The sequence below is a fragment of the Colossoma macropomum genome, unplaced genomic scaffold (assembly GCF_904425465.1).
Source record: "Colossoma macropomum unplaced genomic scaffold, Colossoma_macropomum, whole genome shotgun sequence".
NCBI lineage: Eukaryota > Metazoa > Chordata > Actinopteri > Characiformes > Serrasalmidae > Colossoma > Colossoma macropomum.
Window position 1 is genome coordinate 28603110 of NW_023494804.1, and position 16035 is coordinate 28619144.

A 16035-nucleotide genomic window follows, 5' to 3' on the forward strand; every position below is an offset into this window, starting at 1 on the left:
TGGACAATCATCTACATCTGAGGTTTTCAGCAACACTATTCTCTGCTTTAACCTACTTGATTCATCAGCTCAAGCCTATTTTTGATCTGAGTCTGATATGTTAGGGCAGGGAATATTCAAAGCTTTGCAGGCCAGTGGGCCCTCAGGAGTTAGAGATTGAGAACCTCTGATCTAGATGATAGTTTCTGCTCTCTATTGAGCTGTTTCCACTCTCTCTGCATTGGACTTTACATCAGTATCTGGTTGATCTGAATGATTTTATATTCCATACATCATGGTTTTGAAGAAAAGACTGAAGTAAAACTTGTGATGCTTTGTTTATAGATTGTACTACAGGAAGAGTTAGAGATGATGTGGCTTCCTGATGTGGCATTATAAAAGAAGAAATTGCTTGTGCTGTGATGGGGGAAGTGAGAGGAAATGGCTTTATGGTTTGATTATTAATTGAATAATGGTCAATAGATCCAGCGACTTACAGAAATATTTGTTAGTTGCAGGTCTATTAGCAGCCAAAGTGGAATTTTCATGAACAGCATTTATTTTGAAAAAATGCATTATTTACTTCATACTGTTCATACAGTTTGAATTTCCGATCGCACACCTGATTGGTTGAGAAGTGTTCTACTTGTGCTGTTATTTGTGATTAGTATTTTTTTTTAATGACTGTCATTACGCTGAGCAGGAACAACTTGCTTTACACAGCAGCTATTCGTTACCAAGTTTCTACTTTAGCACATACAGAAACTGAAAATTTATACATTAACCCCTTAAACTGCCAGGTTCCACTGGCACTTAGGACCCACACAATTATTGTACATCAAGAAAACTACCCAGTTGTGACCTTTTACTCACCTTTTACTGACCTTTTTATATGACTTTTGTTTACATCTTTTGGTCCAATGTAAAGTATGTTAATTGGACGCTTAGCAAACCAGAACTAAAATGTAACAATGTATCATTTTCTGCTTTGGTCAGGACTAAGAGAACCGAACTACATGTATAAACACACCCTAAATAATGTTTATATGGCACTTGCTGTCATTCTGACAGATTGCAATAAGCTGCAGGAAACACAGGGAGTAATAATGACTTCCATTGTTTGCATAATAAAAAGGAGGCTGCTTATTGCACACAGCACTATGTAACGATGTAACAGCACTATGACAGGTTATTGTGAGAGGCATTATGGTGGTTCAGTTAGGTCACCTCAAATAACAGCTGTCAGATTAATAAGGTATAGAAGTAATTGTTAGTTGCAGCCACACACAAAACCCTTGCTTTCCAGGATGTTAGTTCCAGGAGATCTAAGCTATGCTTCACTTGACTCGTGTGTCTCTCTCTCTCTCTCTCTCTCTCTCTCTCTCTCTCTCTCTCTCTCTCTCTCTCTCTCTCTCTCTCTCTGTGTGTGTGTGTGTGTGTGTGTGTGTGTGTGTGTGTATTTGTTATGTTCATTCATTTCTCCAACCTGTTTTTACCTGTAATGAGAGCGAGGCTGGTGTGTAATCTACAGTTTAAGGAGCTGTCTGTAATCATTTGGACTGAGGAAAGTGGGTTTCAGTTCTAATAAACTCTCTGTTCTGCAGTGACTAAGCACTAAAAAGACCCCGCCAGTGCGCCCACCCAGCGTGGCCATTTGCGTCCTTGAGAACACGCAATGACGTCTGCGCACTGCTCCACGTCTGTGTTTTATCTCTTCTAGTAGCCTGGTGAATTCAATCTGCATAATTCCTTTCATGAACATTTCCAAAGAAAGATCCTTACATCTTTGCCCTGTTAAGACTTTGATTTAATTACAGTACTTTTGATTTATTCTATTTGAAGGCCCCTTAAGCAGCTCTGTGCTGGAAATAGCTGCAGGAAACAGGTTGGATTTAGGACAAATGTAGAATGACTGTGTGTTCTACAGGCTTTGGTGGATTATAGACAATGTATTCTAACACACAGGGACACGATGTGAAAGACACAACGAATGACAAAGCTGTATTAGAACATCTATGCTGTAAATTTCTTAGAAGGAGAATGAAGAGATTCTCTTAAATAGCCAGAATGCTGAAGCTCTGAGGAATGTGCATTATTTTTAGCCCTAATTTCTACCTTTAACCTTTAAAAGTCAGATATCACTGGTGGTAACAGTAGCATGATTTAAGTTGCTATATGTTTTTGTTCATTGCTTATTTTAAAGTTCTGTAGGATTGTCTTGTTTTGAGGTTGCATTTTTTCTTTGTTTTACATTCAAACAGAAGTCCAAAGTGTAGATTTAAAGATTTGAAGTCATTAAATATTCAACTACATAATTACGTTTGCTAAACTCTGAATATAAAGTCCAAAGAGCTGTCACTGATGGTGAAGCAAGCCATCATCAGGCTGAAAAACCAAAACAAACCCTTCACAGATGGGTTTATATATGGATCAGATCAACACAAACTTTGTTCATTTGTAATGCATTGTAGGCACTTCTGAAGAAAAAGTTCCAAATAAAACTATCATCAAACTTTCATAGAAAAGCACTGATCTAAAGCATGCAACCTCATCTGTCAAGCATGGTGGAGGTAGTATTATGGCTTGGTCATGTACAGCTGCCAATACAAAATGATTCCCTTGCAGTTATTGCTGATATAACTGCTGACAAAAGCAGCAGGATTACATCTGAAGTGTATAGAGCTATACTATCTGATCAGATTTGGCCAAATATTTCAAAATTTATTAAAAGGCGCTTCGCAGTGCAGATAGGCAGTGACTCAAAGCATATGGCAAAATCAGCCCAAGACATGCTATGTATCAAAATGGCTATAATTCTTATAGCTTTTGCCCAATTTACCCTCAAATTAAAGCTGCAAGTCTGTATTTGAGCTCATATTCATTATTTGATTTCAAATTCAATATGCTGCGGTAGACAGCTAAAATAACAACTTTGTCAATGTCCAAATATTTATGGACCTGACTGTATATTTCTCATTACCATACATTGTCTCATCAGTATGTCAGCATGTCTTACATTACTGCTGCAAGTACATGAGCAGGTGAAAGGTACTGAAAAATGCAACTGATGGGTCACCTGCCATCATTTTCCATCTTTGTCAGTGACAGGTTGGTGTTAGAGGCTGTATTTGGAAAAGGAAAAAACAGACTCTTTTTTTCCAGAAGAACATCTGATTGTGACAGGACATGAATAATTAACCTGCGCACAGGTGCCGAAAATGTCCTCCATTTTCAGAGAACTTGCACCATGATTTATTTAAAAGACTTCCCTCAAAGTCAGTTTAAAGTTTCTCTCCTCTTGCTTTTTAATGGGGACTATCATTCCCTTTCTCCCCTTTTCTCTCCGTGTCTGGATTAATATAAACGATGATGGATTAGTATGCATGACAGTGGATTAAGAACACTCACGTCTCTGACAAAATGGCAGGCTTAGCGGCTGGGCAGGTGCTGCTCTGTGCACCATTCAGGCAGGAATAACTGTTGCTCTGTAAACTTGATTCACTCTTCATTCTGTATGCCTGCCTTGCTGTTAACTGTAGAGGGAGATCGTGGGGGAGACTGTGGTGCAGAAGGGTGCACGGCTGTCACGTAGGCTGTGCTTAGAGTTGCCAACCCTCAGTCATTGGCCTTTAATTGAGTGGGGCCTCCCAGAATTATGAAAATTCAATCCATGAGGTTTTCAGTGGTTTTCATGGGAAGTCAGGGGAATAAAATTAGAGGAAAGACATTGTTTGTGTCTCTACTTTAACCAGCAATAACCCAGATAGTAGCTGATTTACTCCAGCTACTGTAGAATGCTCTATTGTTTGTGAGCCAGAGCAAACTAGCTAAACTAACTAGCTAAATTGATGAGTTGCAAGGAGACCACAGCTCAGCACACTTTTGCAAACTAGCTAAACTAGCTGGCTAATTTTATAAGCTGGAAAGGTGACCACATCTTAGACCACTCTACACTTTGCAAGCCAAAGCAACTACCTAAACTAGCCAGCTAATTTGTTAGGCCACAAAGTGACCACAGCTCAAAACACTCTAGGTCTAGCAGACTAGCTAAGCTGTACCTAGTCCAACTCATAAGCCACAAAGGACACTGCAGATTTAAACAATCTAGGATTTGTTAGCCAGAGCATATTAGCTAAACTAGCTAGCAGAATTGATAAGCCACAGAGGAGACAGCAGCTCAGAACACTCAGCACACTAGCTAAACTAAACAGCTAATGTGATTTAGGCACAAAAGAGATCACAGCTCAAAACACAGCTCTGTCTTAGACCACACTAGCTAAACTACCTAGCTAATTTCATGAGCCACCGAAAAGAACCCACCTACACAAAAATCTATTAAATGATTCTCCCAGATTTGCTCAGATAAAGTTCTCTTTAGCTGTATACAACTCTAGCTGTGCCAGCTAGTTAGAAAAACTTTCTGCTCTCTCCTTGTCAGGACAAGATAGCAGGTGAGTGTGTTCTGTTTAGAAGCAGTTTTAATGTGTTGGAGGCAGAACAGAGAGCCAAAGTGCTGATACAGCCATTTTGTTCCCCTTCTCATTCCCCTCTCGCTCTCAGAAATCTTTCTGCACTGTTCATTCGCTCTTCAAAACTCTCCATAGTGGTTTGCTGTCTCCAAGAGGCGAGCCGAGAGAGGATGAACCTGAGTTCAGGTGAGAGAGGCTTATCTACAATCAGCTGGTATATCAGGTATACCTATCATATAAGAACTCTTTGTAGTTCTACGTTTATTGTCTGCAGCCCATCTGTTGCTGTCAGCCACCCTCTGCCATGTCCATCAATGGAAAAGGACCACCATATAGGACCACTCCTGACCTGAAATTATTTGCGTGGTGAACCGTTCTCAACACAGCAATCACAGCAACATTGTAGAGCTGTGTTAGCAGGTGTTGCACTGGTGTATCTGACAATGTTGCATCGAGGTTATTAAACAGCTTACTGTCGCTGCTGGGTTGAGAATTTTACACCCACCAACATTACCAAGCTAGCAGCGTTTCTTGTCAGAAACTGACCACTGATAAAGTGCTGGGCAGTACCTAACAGGAACTGTGCAGAGAGGATGGGCTCCAGCAAGGAACCTACAAAGTAGATGTTTCTAACAAAGAGGCCAGCAAGTGTTTAACAGCTTTTCTTTTCTCTTTCTCCCCATTTCTTCTCTTTCTCTCTTTCTGCCTCTGCCTCTCTCAAGAAAGAAAAGCACAAGACAGAAAGGATGGTACAGCTCTCTGGGGCGTGTTGAATACTATGTAAATGTGCAGAGCGATTGAATAATTACGACCTTTAGATCTTTTTCTGATGAGCGCTCGCTTTGCTGTTGATCGCTGGGAGCGTGGCCCTTCTGACAATTCCACCAGAAGGGGGGGAGGAAGAAGAGGAAAGAGAGAAAATGCAGAACAGAGAAGCTGAAGTTAGCTGATCAAAGGAGTGAAAGAAGTCCTTTTTTTGCTCTCCTACGTCTGAATCCATGAGAGTGTCTGCCTCTTATAGTGGAATAATAAAGTAATGACGAGGACACTGAAATGAGACGTATAGAAACCTTTGAAGTTTTCAAGCTAGCTTTGAGCCACATTTACATTTAGCTTGGGTAGATCAGCCTATTGCCACAGTGCCTGAACCAGGTCTTACCGCAACAGGTCCCAAAAACCCAAACACCTGTCTGAGGCATCAGGAACTCAAGTTTTAAACCTACACTACTATAATAAAAATGAAAGTAGCATTACTGAGTGAATTGGGAAAAACTTGCTAAAAACATGGTGTCCTAACACTGTCACAGTTAGAAATAAAGGTGCTGTGCAGGTACCTTTTTTATTCATCAAGGTACAAACAATGTAAATGTACCCTCAAAGATACAACAGTCGTTTTAGGGTCCAACTTCGTACCTTAAATAAGTTTTACCCAGTATAAAGGTACATATTTGTATCTATTCATAACCTAATGTTTTAAAACAGAGCATTAAAATATAAAGCCTGGAGACAAAACAGGGTGTGAATACAACTGGAGTCAATACAACTTAGAAAATATAATTTCAATGGATTATGGTACAGTTATGTTCCCTGACTAAAGGTACTGAGATGTACCCTTGAGGGAACCACCCCAGTGACAGTTTTGTACTTTTTTTTTTCTGAGAGTGACTAAAAGTACTCCTCCTTAAAATCCCAGGCTTATTGCATACTAAGGCTTATTATTCAGTAGCTACAGGGACGTCAATGCAAGCAAGCTGAGCTATTCTTAGCTTATATAAGTGTGGTCCCTGGCCATTTAAGAGCTTAAGGTCCAACTATGTACCTTAAATAGGTTTTTCCCAAAGGACAGGTACATATTAAGTTTATTAAAATTATTAAGCTACATATTAACCAATAATATCATGTTTCACCTGCCCCTCCATCACTTCCCCATCTTTAAGCAAAAATGGTCAGCTAGCTCAGAGACCCTCCCTACTCTCTTATTTTAATGACTATATAAAGGAATTTACCTAATTTTTCCACAAAAGATGTTCATTTGGTGGAGCCAGTTTTGAGAGGAGCAAGCTTGACAAGGGCAAAAAGCTTTTCTTTGAGAATTACTCACTTGGTCGTATTATGCGATTTAACTTAGTTTTCATGTTGTGTTATACAGTGTCCAGTGTTCTAAACAGCCATGTCAGTGTTGCTATGTAAGCTAAATGACATGACAGTGTTTACCTTCTTCAGTGGTTGAGTAGTAACATTGCTGAATTTAATGTTTGAACTTACTGTCAAGTGTCAAAACACACTAACACAGAACCCTCCGAATTCACTGGCTCCTCTATGTAACATAACTAAAGAAACACCATCACTGTTTATTTATTGATAACATCACATTTTCTCCAATTTAGAGAGTTTTTACCTTCCATAAAATCTGTGCCATGCACCCATACAGTGCTGAAGTAACAGGCATCAGTAGCCTACATTTAATGTAGACCATGTCAAGCTTACTCCTCCTTGATCAAAACAGCTTCATCACAGGAATGACGTCTTTAGTGGACAACAATTAGATAAATACCCTAATGAAAATGTGTCCTCATCCGTTCTGACATGCTGTTGCCGTAATGTTTTCCCTACTATGACGACTTTCACGGTATTGAATCTGGAGGTGTGAAAAGGCTGCATTACATATGTCCACTACATACACTGCTGAAAGTAGAGCAAAGTCATTAAAGGTCCTTACATTTTTTTATACTTACTTCAGGTCAGCTTTTCTTCCCCTGTGAATGGATGGATCGGGTTAGAACAGGTCAGGGTTAACGGTATGGGTTGGTGAATGGACTCCATTAGAGTAGGCTAACACTGAGGTGAAAGACTGCAGTAAGCATAAGGAGGAACAGGTCAGATGAGGAGAACCGCCTGTTCTTGGGGCCTCTTCTCTTAGCCTTGCCTGTCACTTTATATTGTATCAATTTGAAAGTCCACCTGAAGGCACCACTGACCTTTACTGACAGCAGTGCCCCAAAACCCATGACCAGAGGGCACTTGGCCTGAGGAGAAGGTGTTATAATTTATAATCTTTAAAAGACCTGTTTTACCACTTCTTGGGGAGAATTTAAGCTGTCTTTATACTGAGGCTTTTGCTGGGTCTTTTTGGGCTCGAGAGGTTGAAGTACTGAGGCAGAAGATAGAAGAAAAACAGTGAAATTGTTGAAAGAGAGGCACTTTCTGATGCAAGTATTTTCCGTCTTGCATGTATTTCCCCACTATAGCCTGAAGCACCACTTATCCTAGACTAACTTTGGTAAAAATGGAGATAATGAAAGTTTATGAGGAGGAAATGAACTGCTTCTCTTTCTATCTATAACCTGTGCAATGGGCAAAAAAGTTCACTGCTTAACGTCAAGGTAAATTAGGACTCCGAAACCTTTGTAATATTGCTGACTGATGACGAATATATCACATTTGAATGGAAACGCAAAATGAAAAGACAGTTCTTCAAAAGAACAATTTCAAACACATTATCCCCAGCGTAGAGTTATGGGGGGAAAAAAGCACTTAGAGTATTAAGAGCCAAAAATAAATTATATATACAATTGATTCATGTAAGATGTGAGCTGCAGCTTTGAGCGGTGTTGCTCTGCTTTGTAAAGACACTGTTGGGCCAGAGCCCAGCCTGCACTCGACCACAGCCTGGTCCAGCTTCGACTATGCCTATGCCCATTGTTTTAATGCTCTAAATGTCAGTAATGAATCAGACAGGCCTGGCTGGCGGCTGTTGAGTTGGTAATGGTTTGCGCTGTGTGATTAGTAGCTGAGGAGTGCACTGAAGGACGCTTATGCAAAGAATCAATGAGCCTGTTAATGCCGCTCTGGCTTAAGGTGCCTTTTTAACAGATCTGCCTAATCGCTGCAGGCATTTTAATTGAGCAAGATATAAGTGAGTGTAACTCCGACTACGGCGGTTTGACAAAAGCATTCATCTTGAGGTCCTAGAACACCTTCTGTCTCACTCTGAAGTGGCTAATGGACACATTATGGCACTATATGAAATGAGAAATTGCTTTTACAGATAACTTCCTCTCTTTGACCTATATATTTGAATCTTCTACTCAGAGAATATTTTACCTTGGTTCACAGAATCTAAACCTAATTATAGCATAAAGAGTATAGCTGGTGTGGTTTTAAAGGCACAAATTGGCAAAAAATCGAGCTTAAACACATTTCCCTTTCACCCAAATGACATCAATCAGCCAACATGACTGATTTTATTTTTTTCTTTATTTTAGCATTGGAGATATAAGGCTAATGTAGCTAACAAGCTAATGGAATCTTGCACCCCAACAATAAGCACTGCAGTAATCAAACTACATTGAGTTGTTGTCTCAAATAGATTTGCTGATGTGGTTTCTGACAATGTATGACACACTGTTGTCTATAAAACGGAAAAAAGTACATCATACCACTAAAAATGTCTATTTCCTTAGATCACATAAGCACAATAATTCATACACACATTAATATATAATCACATAAGCGAGTCAGTTTGAAATTACTTAAAGCTACAATATGTAAGTGTTGGGAGTTTGGAGACCTCTCTGGTGGAAATCTGTAATTGTACACAACATGCTGAAAAATATTTTGCAACAACATTTGTGCTTTGCGTACTTTCCCCAAGCAGGTAAATCTGATAATTGTGTGCGCATTGAACGAGTATTCAAAGAGAACTTGGTCAAAACTTGGTGCAGGACCTTCCAGGAATGTAAGTGAATTATCTTAATTTTTTTCTTTAGTATACCATTGATTTTGCATTTGAGACCTAAACATCAAGCTGGACCTTCTTTTTGAGCCTGACGTTAATACATATGACAATACAAAGAAACTCCTGTGAAATCCAACCTGACACCTCTGACTACTGATTACTACATAAAAAAAAAAAAGACTTCACTACACAGTTTGTAAGATGCTAAACTGGTTGGGTATAAGCTTCCATAACTTGTTACATTAACATCATAGCTCCAGTGCAGTCCATGTATCTTTAATCCTATTATAAACCCAAAAATAACCCTTTAGAGTGAGGAGTGCTTGTTGAAGTGTGCTACCACATTCAGGGCACTGTGTGTAAACAGGCCCAGTGAAACACTGAGTTTAGTGTTTATGTGTAAGTAAAATTCTCAGCACACAGTCCGGCTCCACCCGAGCTCTGTGTTCTGAACAACTGCAGTGACCTCCAGTGGCTGTCAGCAGACCTGCACCTGTTTTGAAACTCTTTCATACCTGATTAAAACTGATGTAGTATCAGCTGGCCATTTAAACATTTACTTTCCCTAAACCTATAAAACTCAATGCTGTAATGCTTCTTTAGAAGTTTGTTATTGCAAAATACTAATATACTAAAACTTTCATTTTAATGTACACTCTTGAAAAAGATGGTTCTTCGAGGGTTATAGCAAAGGCTTTAGGCAAGAAAATAATTTGATGTAGAACTATGAGCATTGAGCAGGGTTCTTTGCATCATGAAAGGGTTCTTTGGATTGATGAAAAATGTGCATAAATGTGCTACAGATAGTTCTATGTAGAACCTTTTTGAAAAAAGTGCTTCTGTTGTTACAAGCTTGACATTGTAACAGTAAAAGAATCTTTTTGGGTGCTATATAGAACTCTTTTCAAAAAGGTTCTATATAGAACCAGGTACAGCACATTCTCCATCAGTATGAAGAATCATTTCATGATGCCCTCCAAACAGGGGTTTTCAGAGGCTCACTCCAAACGTGATATGAGAAAGTGATGTGAGTGATATGAGAAAAAAAGAAAAACCAGCAAGATGGCTGTGCAGGCGACGAAAGAAACCCACACTTTCGTCACAACCCACTCACAAATGTGAGTTGTTGTGTTTTTTTTTGTTTTTTTTTTTTCTCCGTCAAAAAATTACGATAACCATTGTATTATCTCAGTTTAATGTCGATTCAATGTATTATGGTCTTTTTCTTCATAACAAGCATTAAAAATGGCTCGTTGTATGCTGATGTTTTGGTAGCTAGCTAGCTAAATTCCCGGTTCCACCTTAAATGGTAAAAACCCTTTAAGGTGGAATGTGAAAATTCAAACAAAAAGCTGGCGAATAGCTGACTTCAGCTTCATATCACCAAAGAATTAGAAGTGGGTGATAAATAATTGTCGCACCGCCCTCTTTAAAGGCATGTGATTCCGTAAGTGTAACTAAAGCACAGCAGTGCTATCACTGCAGACTGGCAGGGTTGCCTACAGAGCACCACTAGTAGCCTGTTAATGAGGTCATGTTCTTTTTTTATTTGAGGGGCCCATTTCGTACGGAAGATTTCAACCACTACCCCTTGTAACTCAGTTCCAAGAGGCAAGGTGACACTCGAAAACAAGGGGTAGGGGTAAAAATATCAAATGTGATTGGACCTAAGAAAATAGGACTCCTAACAATCATGCAACACCTAGATGACCACCAAAACTGTCATCATCAGATAAACAGTACTTTGAGAGAAAGGTGAAAATCAAGCTCCACTCTTGCTTCAGATCTGAAAACGTCCACAAGTGTTTCTGTCCATCCTTCCACTGTGAGAAGACAACAACACTATGGGCCTGAAAGGATGTGTAGCTGTCAAGAAACTTTTACTGAGAAAAGGAAAATTTGCCAGTTAAACAGAGAAGCTGCTGGTGTTCTAAGAAAAATAGACTGACCACCTGAGAGTCCAGACCTGATCACTGAATGTATTTGAGATTAATGAAACACAGGAAGCAGAAAATGCAACCAACCTCTACGATTGAAGCTTGGAGGTGTAGAAAGAAAAATAAAAAAATAACAATTTGACAAAGTTTTAAAACGAAAAATATCATTTTAAAGGATCATTCTTTTAAATAAGAGAGCAAGATGAACCTCTTTAAAAGCTTAAAGAACCTTCAGCAAATGTAAAGGTTCTATACCAATTCATTTTTTTTCTTAAGACCATACTTACAAGTCTAGAACCATTTAGGACCCTTTACTTTTATGACTGTATGACATCGATTTTACAAAAAGGAAACTCTCTCTCTCTCTTTTACACATACACATTCATATTTTCTAATCCACCCCTGTGGTCAGATGTTTCCATAGGAACCCTGTGAAGCAGCCTGTGCTGCAGCAGTGATTGTCTCTTGCCAGTGTCAGAAGCCTGGGTGAAGTGGTTCAGTGGTGTGGGCTGCTGGGCCGGAGCTTTTGGGTTCAGGCCTGGTTAATAAAGTCTTCCAGCAGCTCCCTGAGGAAATCAGCCTCTACCTGCTGCACACAAGTGCCCCTTCCTCCCTCTCTTCACCACACATGCTCTGCCTTATTCAGGAGATATTTGGACTCATACATCCATTTTTTCCCCTCAAAGAGAAATGTCACCAGCCCCATGTAGCCTGTACCATATCCAATCAACTCTTGGCTTCCAGCAGACTGAAACTAGTGCAGTGCTCCCTGCTGCTAATCTCCTGCCATGGCACCCTGAGGCTAGCTGGTTCACTAATGAAGATGACATTGTGTCATTCCTTGCACCACTTTTTCAAAAAGTACGCAAATAAATGGTCCTAAAATCTCTTTTTCAAAGGCCACTTCAGTTCATTAATCTAATCCACACACTAAAATCCCACTGAACTGAGCGATCTACACTCTCAAAAATAAAGGTATGAAACTGTCACTGGGGCAGTACCCCTCCTGTAACTGGGGTGGTACTCTCAAGGGTACATCTCAGTACCTTTTAGTCAGGGAACATAACTGTACCAGAATCCTCTGATATTATATTTTTTGTTATTGTGACTCCACACACCCCGTCTCGTCTCCAGACTTTTTATTTTATTGTTCTGTTTTAAAACATCAGGTTATGAAAAGGTACAAATACGTACTTTTCACCTGGAAAAACGTATTTAAGGTTCACAATCGGACCTTAAAACCACTGTTGTACCTTTTTTGAGGGCACATTTACATTGTTTGTACCCTGATAAATGAAAAATGTACCTGCACAGAACCTTCATTTCTAACAGTGTATACTACCCTAGAGATGTTATAAAGGGGGAGATATTATAAAGGAGTTCACTGGTGGTAAAATACATGAGAAAGCTTGTAACTCTCAACATGGCAGTCAGTTTATGGAGAAAATCTTGTCCTTTAATAAGATAAACATCAAGTGGGAAAAGCTTCTCTTCTTTGTGGAGATGTGCGCCGTAGCCAGAAAAAGCTGAAAAAACATTGTTTTGTGTGTTAATTAAGCCAAAAGGTACAAACTATTTGAGTTTTTGTCAGATTTTATCAGTGATTTCAAAATATGAACTGTTAATTCAGCTTTTAGTTTGAGGTGTATAGGTCTCTCCTTGTTCAAAGAGAAAAGGAGCCTGGTCATGCATTGGTGGAAATAACTTCCCGGGAGGTATTGCTAAGATGACCGTTGAGTAAACAGACTTTCCTATACAGACGATGGCTACTTCCACCAATGTGTTCTTTCATAGCAACTGCTGCCAGATTGTTTTAGCTTTAAAAAATGTAGGCAAAAATCCAAGTTGCTACAAAACACTGGTGCAAAAAATGTCACTTTTTGAAATTATGCAGAATAATTTTGGTTGGAGTGGATATGTGCACCACACACACTGAGTTCTGGCAAAAAAACCTCTCTGGCAATGTATCTCAGCAATAAGCTATCTGAACAGCTAACTGCACTAGCTTTCATTTGTATCAACATTACTTGATTATTGCATCCACATAAAAGTGTCAACTTCTTCTCAGAAAAAGTCTGCCTTCTGACGCTTATCATACAGTTACCTGATATGAGAACATATTTCTGTCTAATACCGACATTCAGTTAATAGACATATCACTTTGTTTAGAACAGTTGAGTAGCAAAAGATCTGCAAGATATTTGCACCTATTGCCTACATTATGTTCACGTTTTACAAATTAAATTAAACCCATAATAGATTTTTATTTTTATTAAGTTATAGTAGTTTGCCATGAATTGAAAAAAGAAAGAAGCTTCTAGTGGGAGACGACTTAGACCACATTTTCAGCTCTGCTACAAAATGTTGCCTTTTCACTTTAAATGCTACACTACTGAGGAGTCTAAGGCCACTAAGGAGGCTGGAAATGATGTTTGTCAACAAACAAAAAGCTACATCCCAACCATCCCCCCAGTGTTACATTTAATAACATGCAGAATAAGCGCTATTTGAAAGTAATAAAACATGTAAATGTAGGAATTTTGACGCTACAATTTTTCTTAGGCTGAATGGGATTTTAACCAATGCCTTGTTAAGCCTGTTCAACCTGGCAACAGTTGCTATGAAGGAATGCATCTGTATGCATGGATAGATCTGTCAAATACTTAAACAGCCCCTTTCACTATTTACAGGATTATTTTTTCTAAAGCAGTTCTCTCCAGGAACGGCTTTGCTTGTTCATTAAAATATTTCTTGACTAAGTATTCATTAGCGCTGGCTATGATCAGGCTTGTCAGATAACCTTAGATCTGAGAACACTCACTGATGGCAGCAGATTTATGTTAGCATTCAAACATGGCGAGCAAAGTGACCAGTGGGTGTGTGGGTCAAAGCATGAGTCAAGGCTTAATTACAGCTCTGAAAGTCTCATTCAGCAAAACGAAGTCACAAGTAATATTTTTTCTTCATCACTTGAACACTAAAATGGCCATCTGGCACAGAAAACCCAAACAAGCTTGAAGTTGTCTGGTCCAAGAGCTCATTTTCTTTTTTAATAAGAGTTTGATGTAGTAAAGTAATGTCTGTGTAAACACTTGAAACATTTGGAGCTTTGACATATCCTTCTTTCTGTCCTCTATGTATAGCATTTACTCCCCAGTCCAGAGAAGTTAAGCTGCAAAAACAGCCTGTTTTGAGTTTGTTGTTTTTGTGATGTCAAGGAAGCCAAAGAATTTATATACAGGGGGGTCCAAAAGTCTGACACCACTGGTGAAAATGTTTTTCTATTTTGCATTCCTTTCTAATTCAATTCATTTATTTCAATACAAATGTTATCAGCATAACAATTTGAGTTATATACATTTGCTTTAATGATAGCGTGAACTCAAGCAGGCGTAGACGCCATAAGTTTGTGCACAAGCCTCTGATCGGTAGATCAAATCCACCTAAGAGTCATCTCAACATAAGTTTCAATGGAAGGAAAAAGACAAAAAAAATCCCTCTTTGTACAAAGAGCTCAAAATGGTCGATGTTACAAATGTACTTCATTTTGAACAGTGACCTAGAAATTCAAATATTTTGTCTTTATTTTGATTGTTATAACATTTCTTTTGTTTTTTTTTATTTCTAAATATTTCTCTTGTTTATTTCAATGTTTAAATTAAACAAATACCAGATTTTCAACCATCTCATACTTTGCACTCTGTACACTGTATATCTGCATATTCAGCCTACAGAAGTTTAGCTGTAGTTATCAGTGTTTCAGCCTGGACTGCTTTTTGAATGAAGCACAATACAGGGCAGGCAATTAGAACAAAGGTCATTTACATATCCATTTTCAAGCAGTGGTTTGGCAAAAATACATATCCAAAACTTCTTTCAACCCACTTAAACAGCAGGTCTTTATTAAGGCTGGGAAGACTGTCTAGTGTTGTTAAGAACACAGTTTGATTTGCTGTGAAACTACAGAAATGAACAAAACTTCACTGTGTTGAACACTGAGAGCCACTTCAGACAACAGGATCTGTACTCGCACACCACCTCATGAGTAGGGGTTCTGATCTAGAAGCAGTATTTGTGACAGTGACTGTCATAAATATGAAGAAATCTGATTTAGGATCAGTTTTTCTTTGTGGCTTTATCTGAAATCACTGAAGTTTTGTTCAGTTTTATAGCTCACAGTAAGTAAATTTCGACTTCAAACACGTCTTGGGTAGTAAGTTCCTTTAAAAGCATTAGTAACAAAACAGAGAGGTTGGAAAATGGTCATGTAAGAATGTATTATGTTTTTTGTACATACACCCAGACAAACGTCATAAGAATATCTCAAGGAAAAAAAAATAGAAGAAAAAAGTTGGATATTAGACCTTTTGATATTCACAGTAGTACACAGAAATATGTATTCACTCTGTGAAGGAGGGTATCATCTCAACAGGAGTGTTGGAAAATGGTCTGGTTGAAATGTAATTTCACTGTAATGTTTCGTCAGTTATACAGGCAAAACATTCAGGGATTTTGCTATGGACATGCAGACATAATGCCTCTCTCTCTCTCTCTCTCTCTCTCTCTCTCTCTCCAGATTTACATTCCATGCAGAAGCGCTCTTGTTCTAGCTAATGAAGACCATTATGACCACTGAATGCAGCGTGTGGATGGAGTCCAGCTGAAGTCACTGCAGTCTGCACTCCTTTAAACCAGGGATTTGTGCATAAAGTAATGTAGCCATTCATTTTGAAAGATAAGTGCAAATTCCAGAAGCCCAACAGTGTAGTTTTAACCTCCTCAGTTTACAAACACTGAAATATGAAACATTATGTGCTTTGAAATATCCTTCTTTTTTGTCCTTTCTGTCTGTTGGTTTGTGCATTCACAGCTGCGCCTGCCGATTTGACAAGGACAACATGCCCCAGTTACT

The 16035-nt window shown here is 38.9% G+C and overlaps 1 protein-coding gene across 1 annotated transcript in view; it reads left to right on the forward strand.

Moving 5' to 3' along the window:
- Nucleotides 1–16035, forward strand: part of gbe1a (glucan (1,4-alpha-), branching enzyme 1a) — a 230990-nt gene extending 214955 nt beyond the window's left edge. The window contains exon 16 of the mRNA XM_036595341.1: nt 15700–16035. Within this exon, the coding sequence (XP_036451234.1) occupies nt 15700–15759 (60 nt within the window). The 3' untranslated portion in view covers nt 15760–16035. The remainder of the gene's footprint in view (nt 1–15699) is intronic.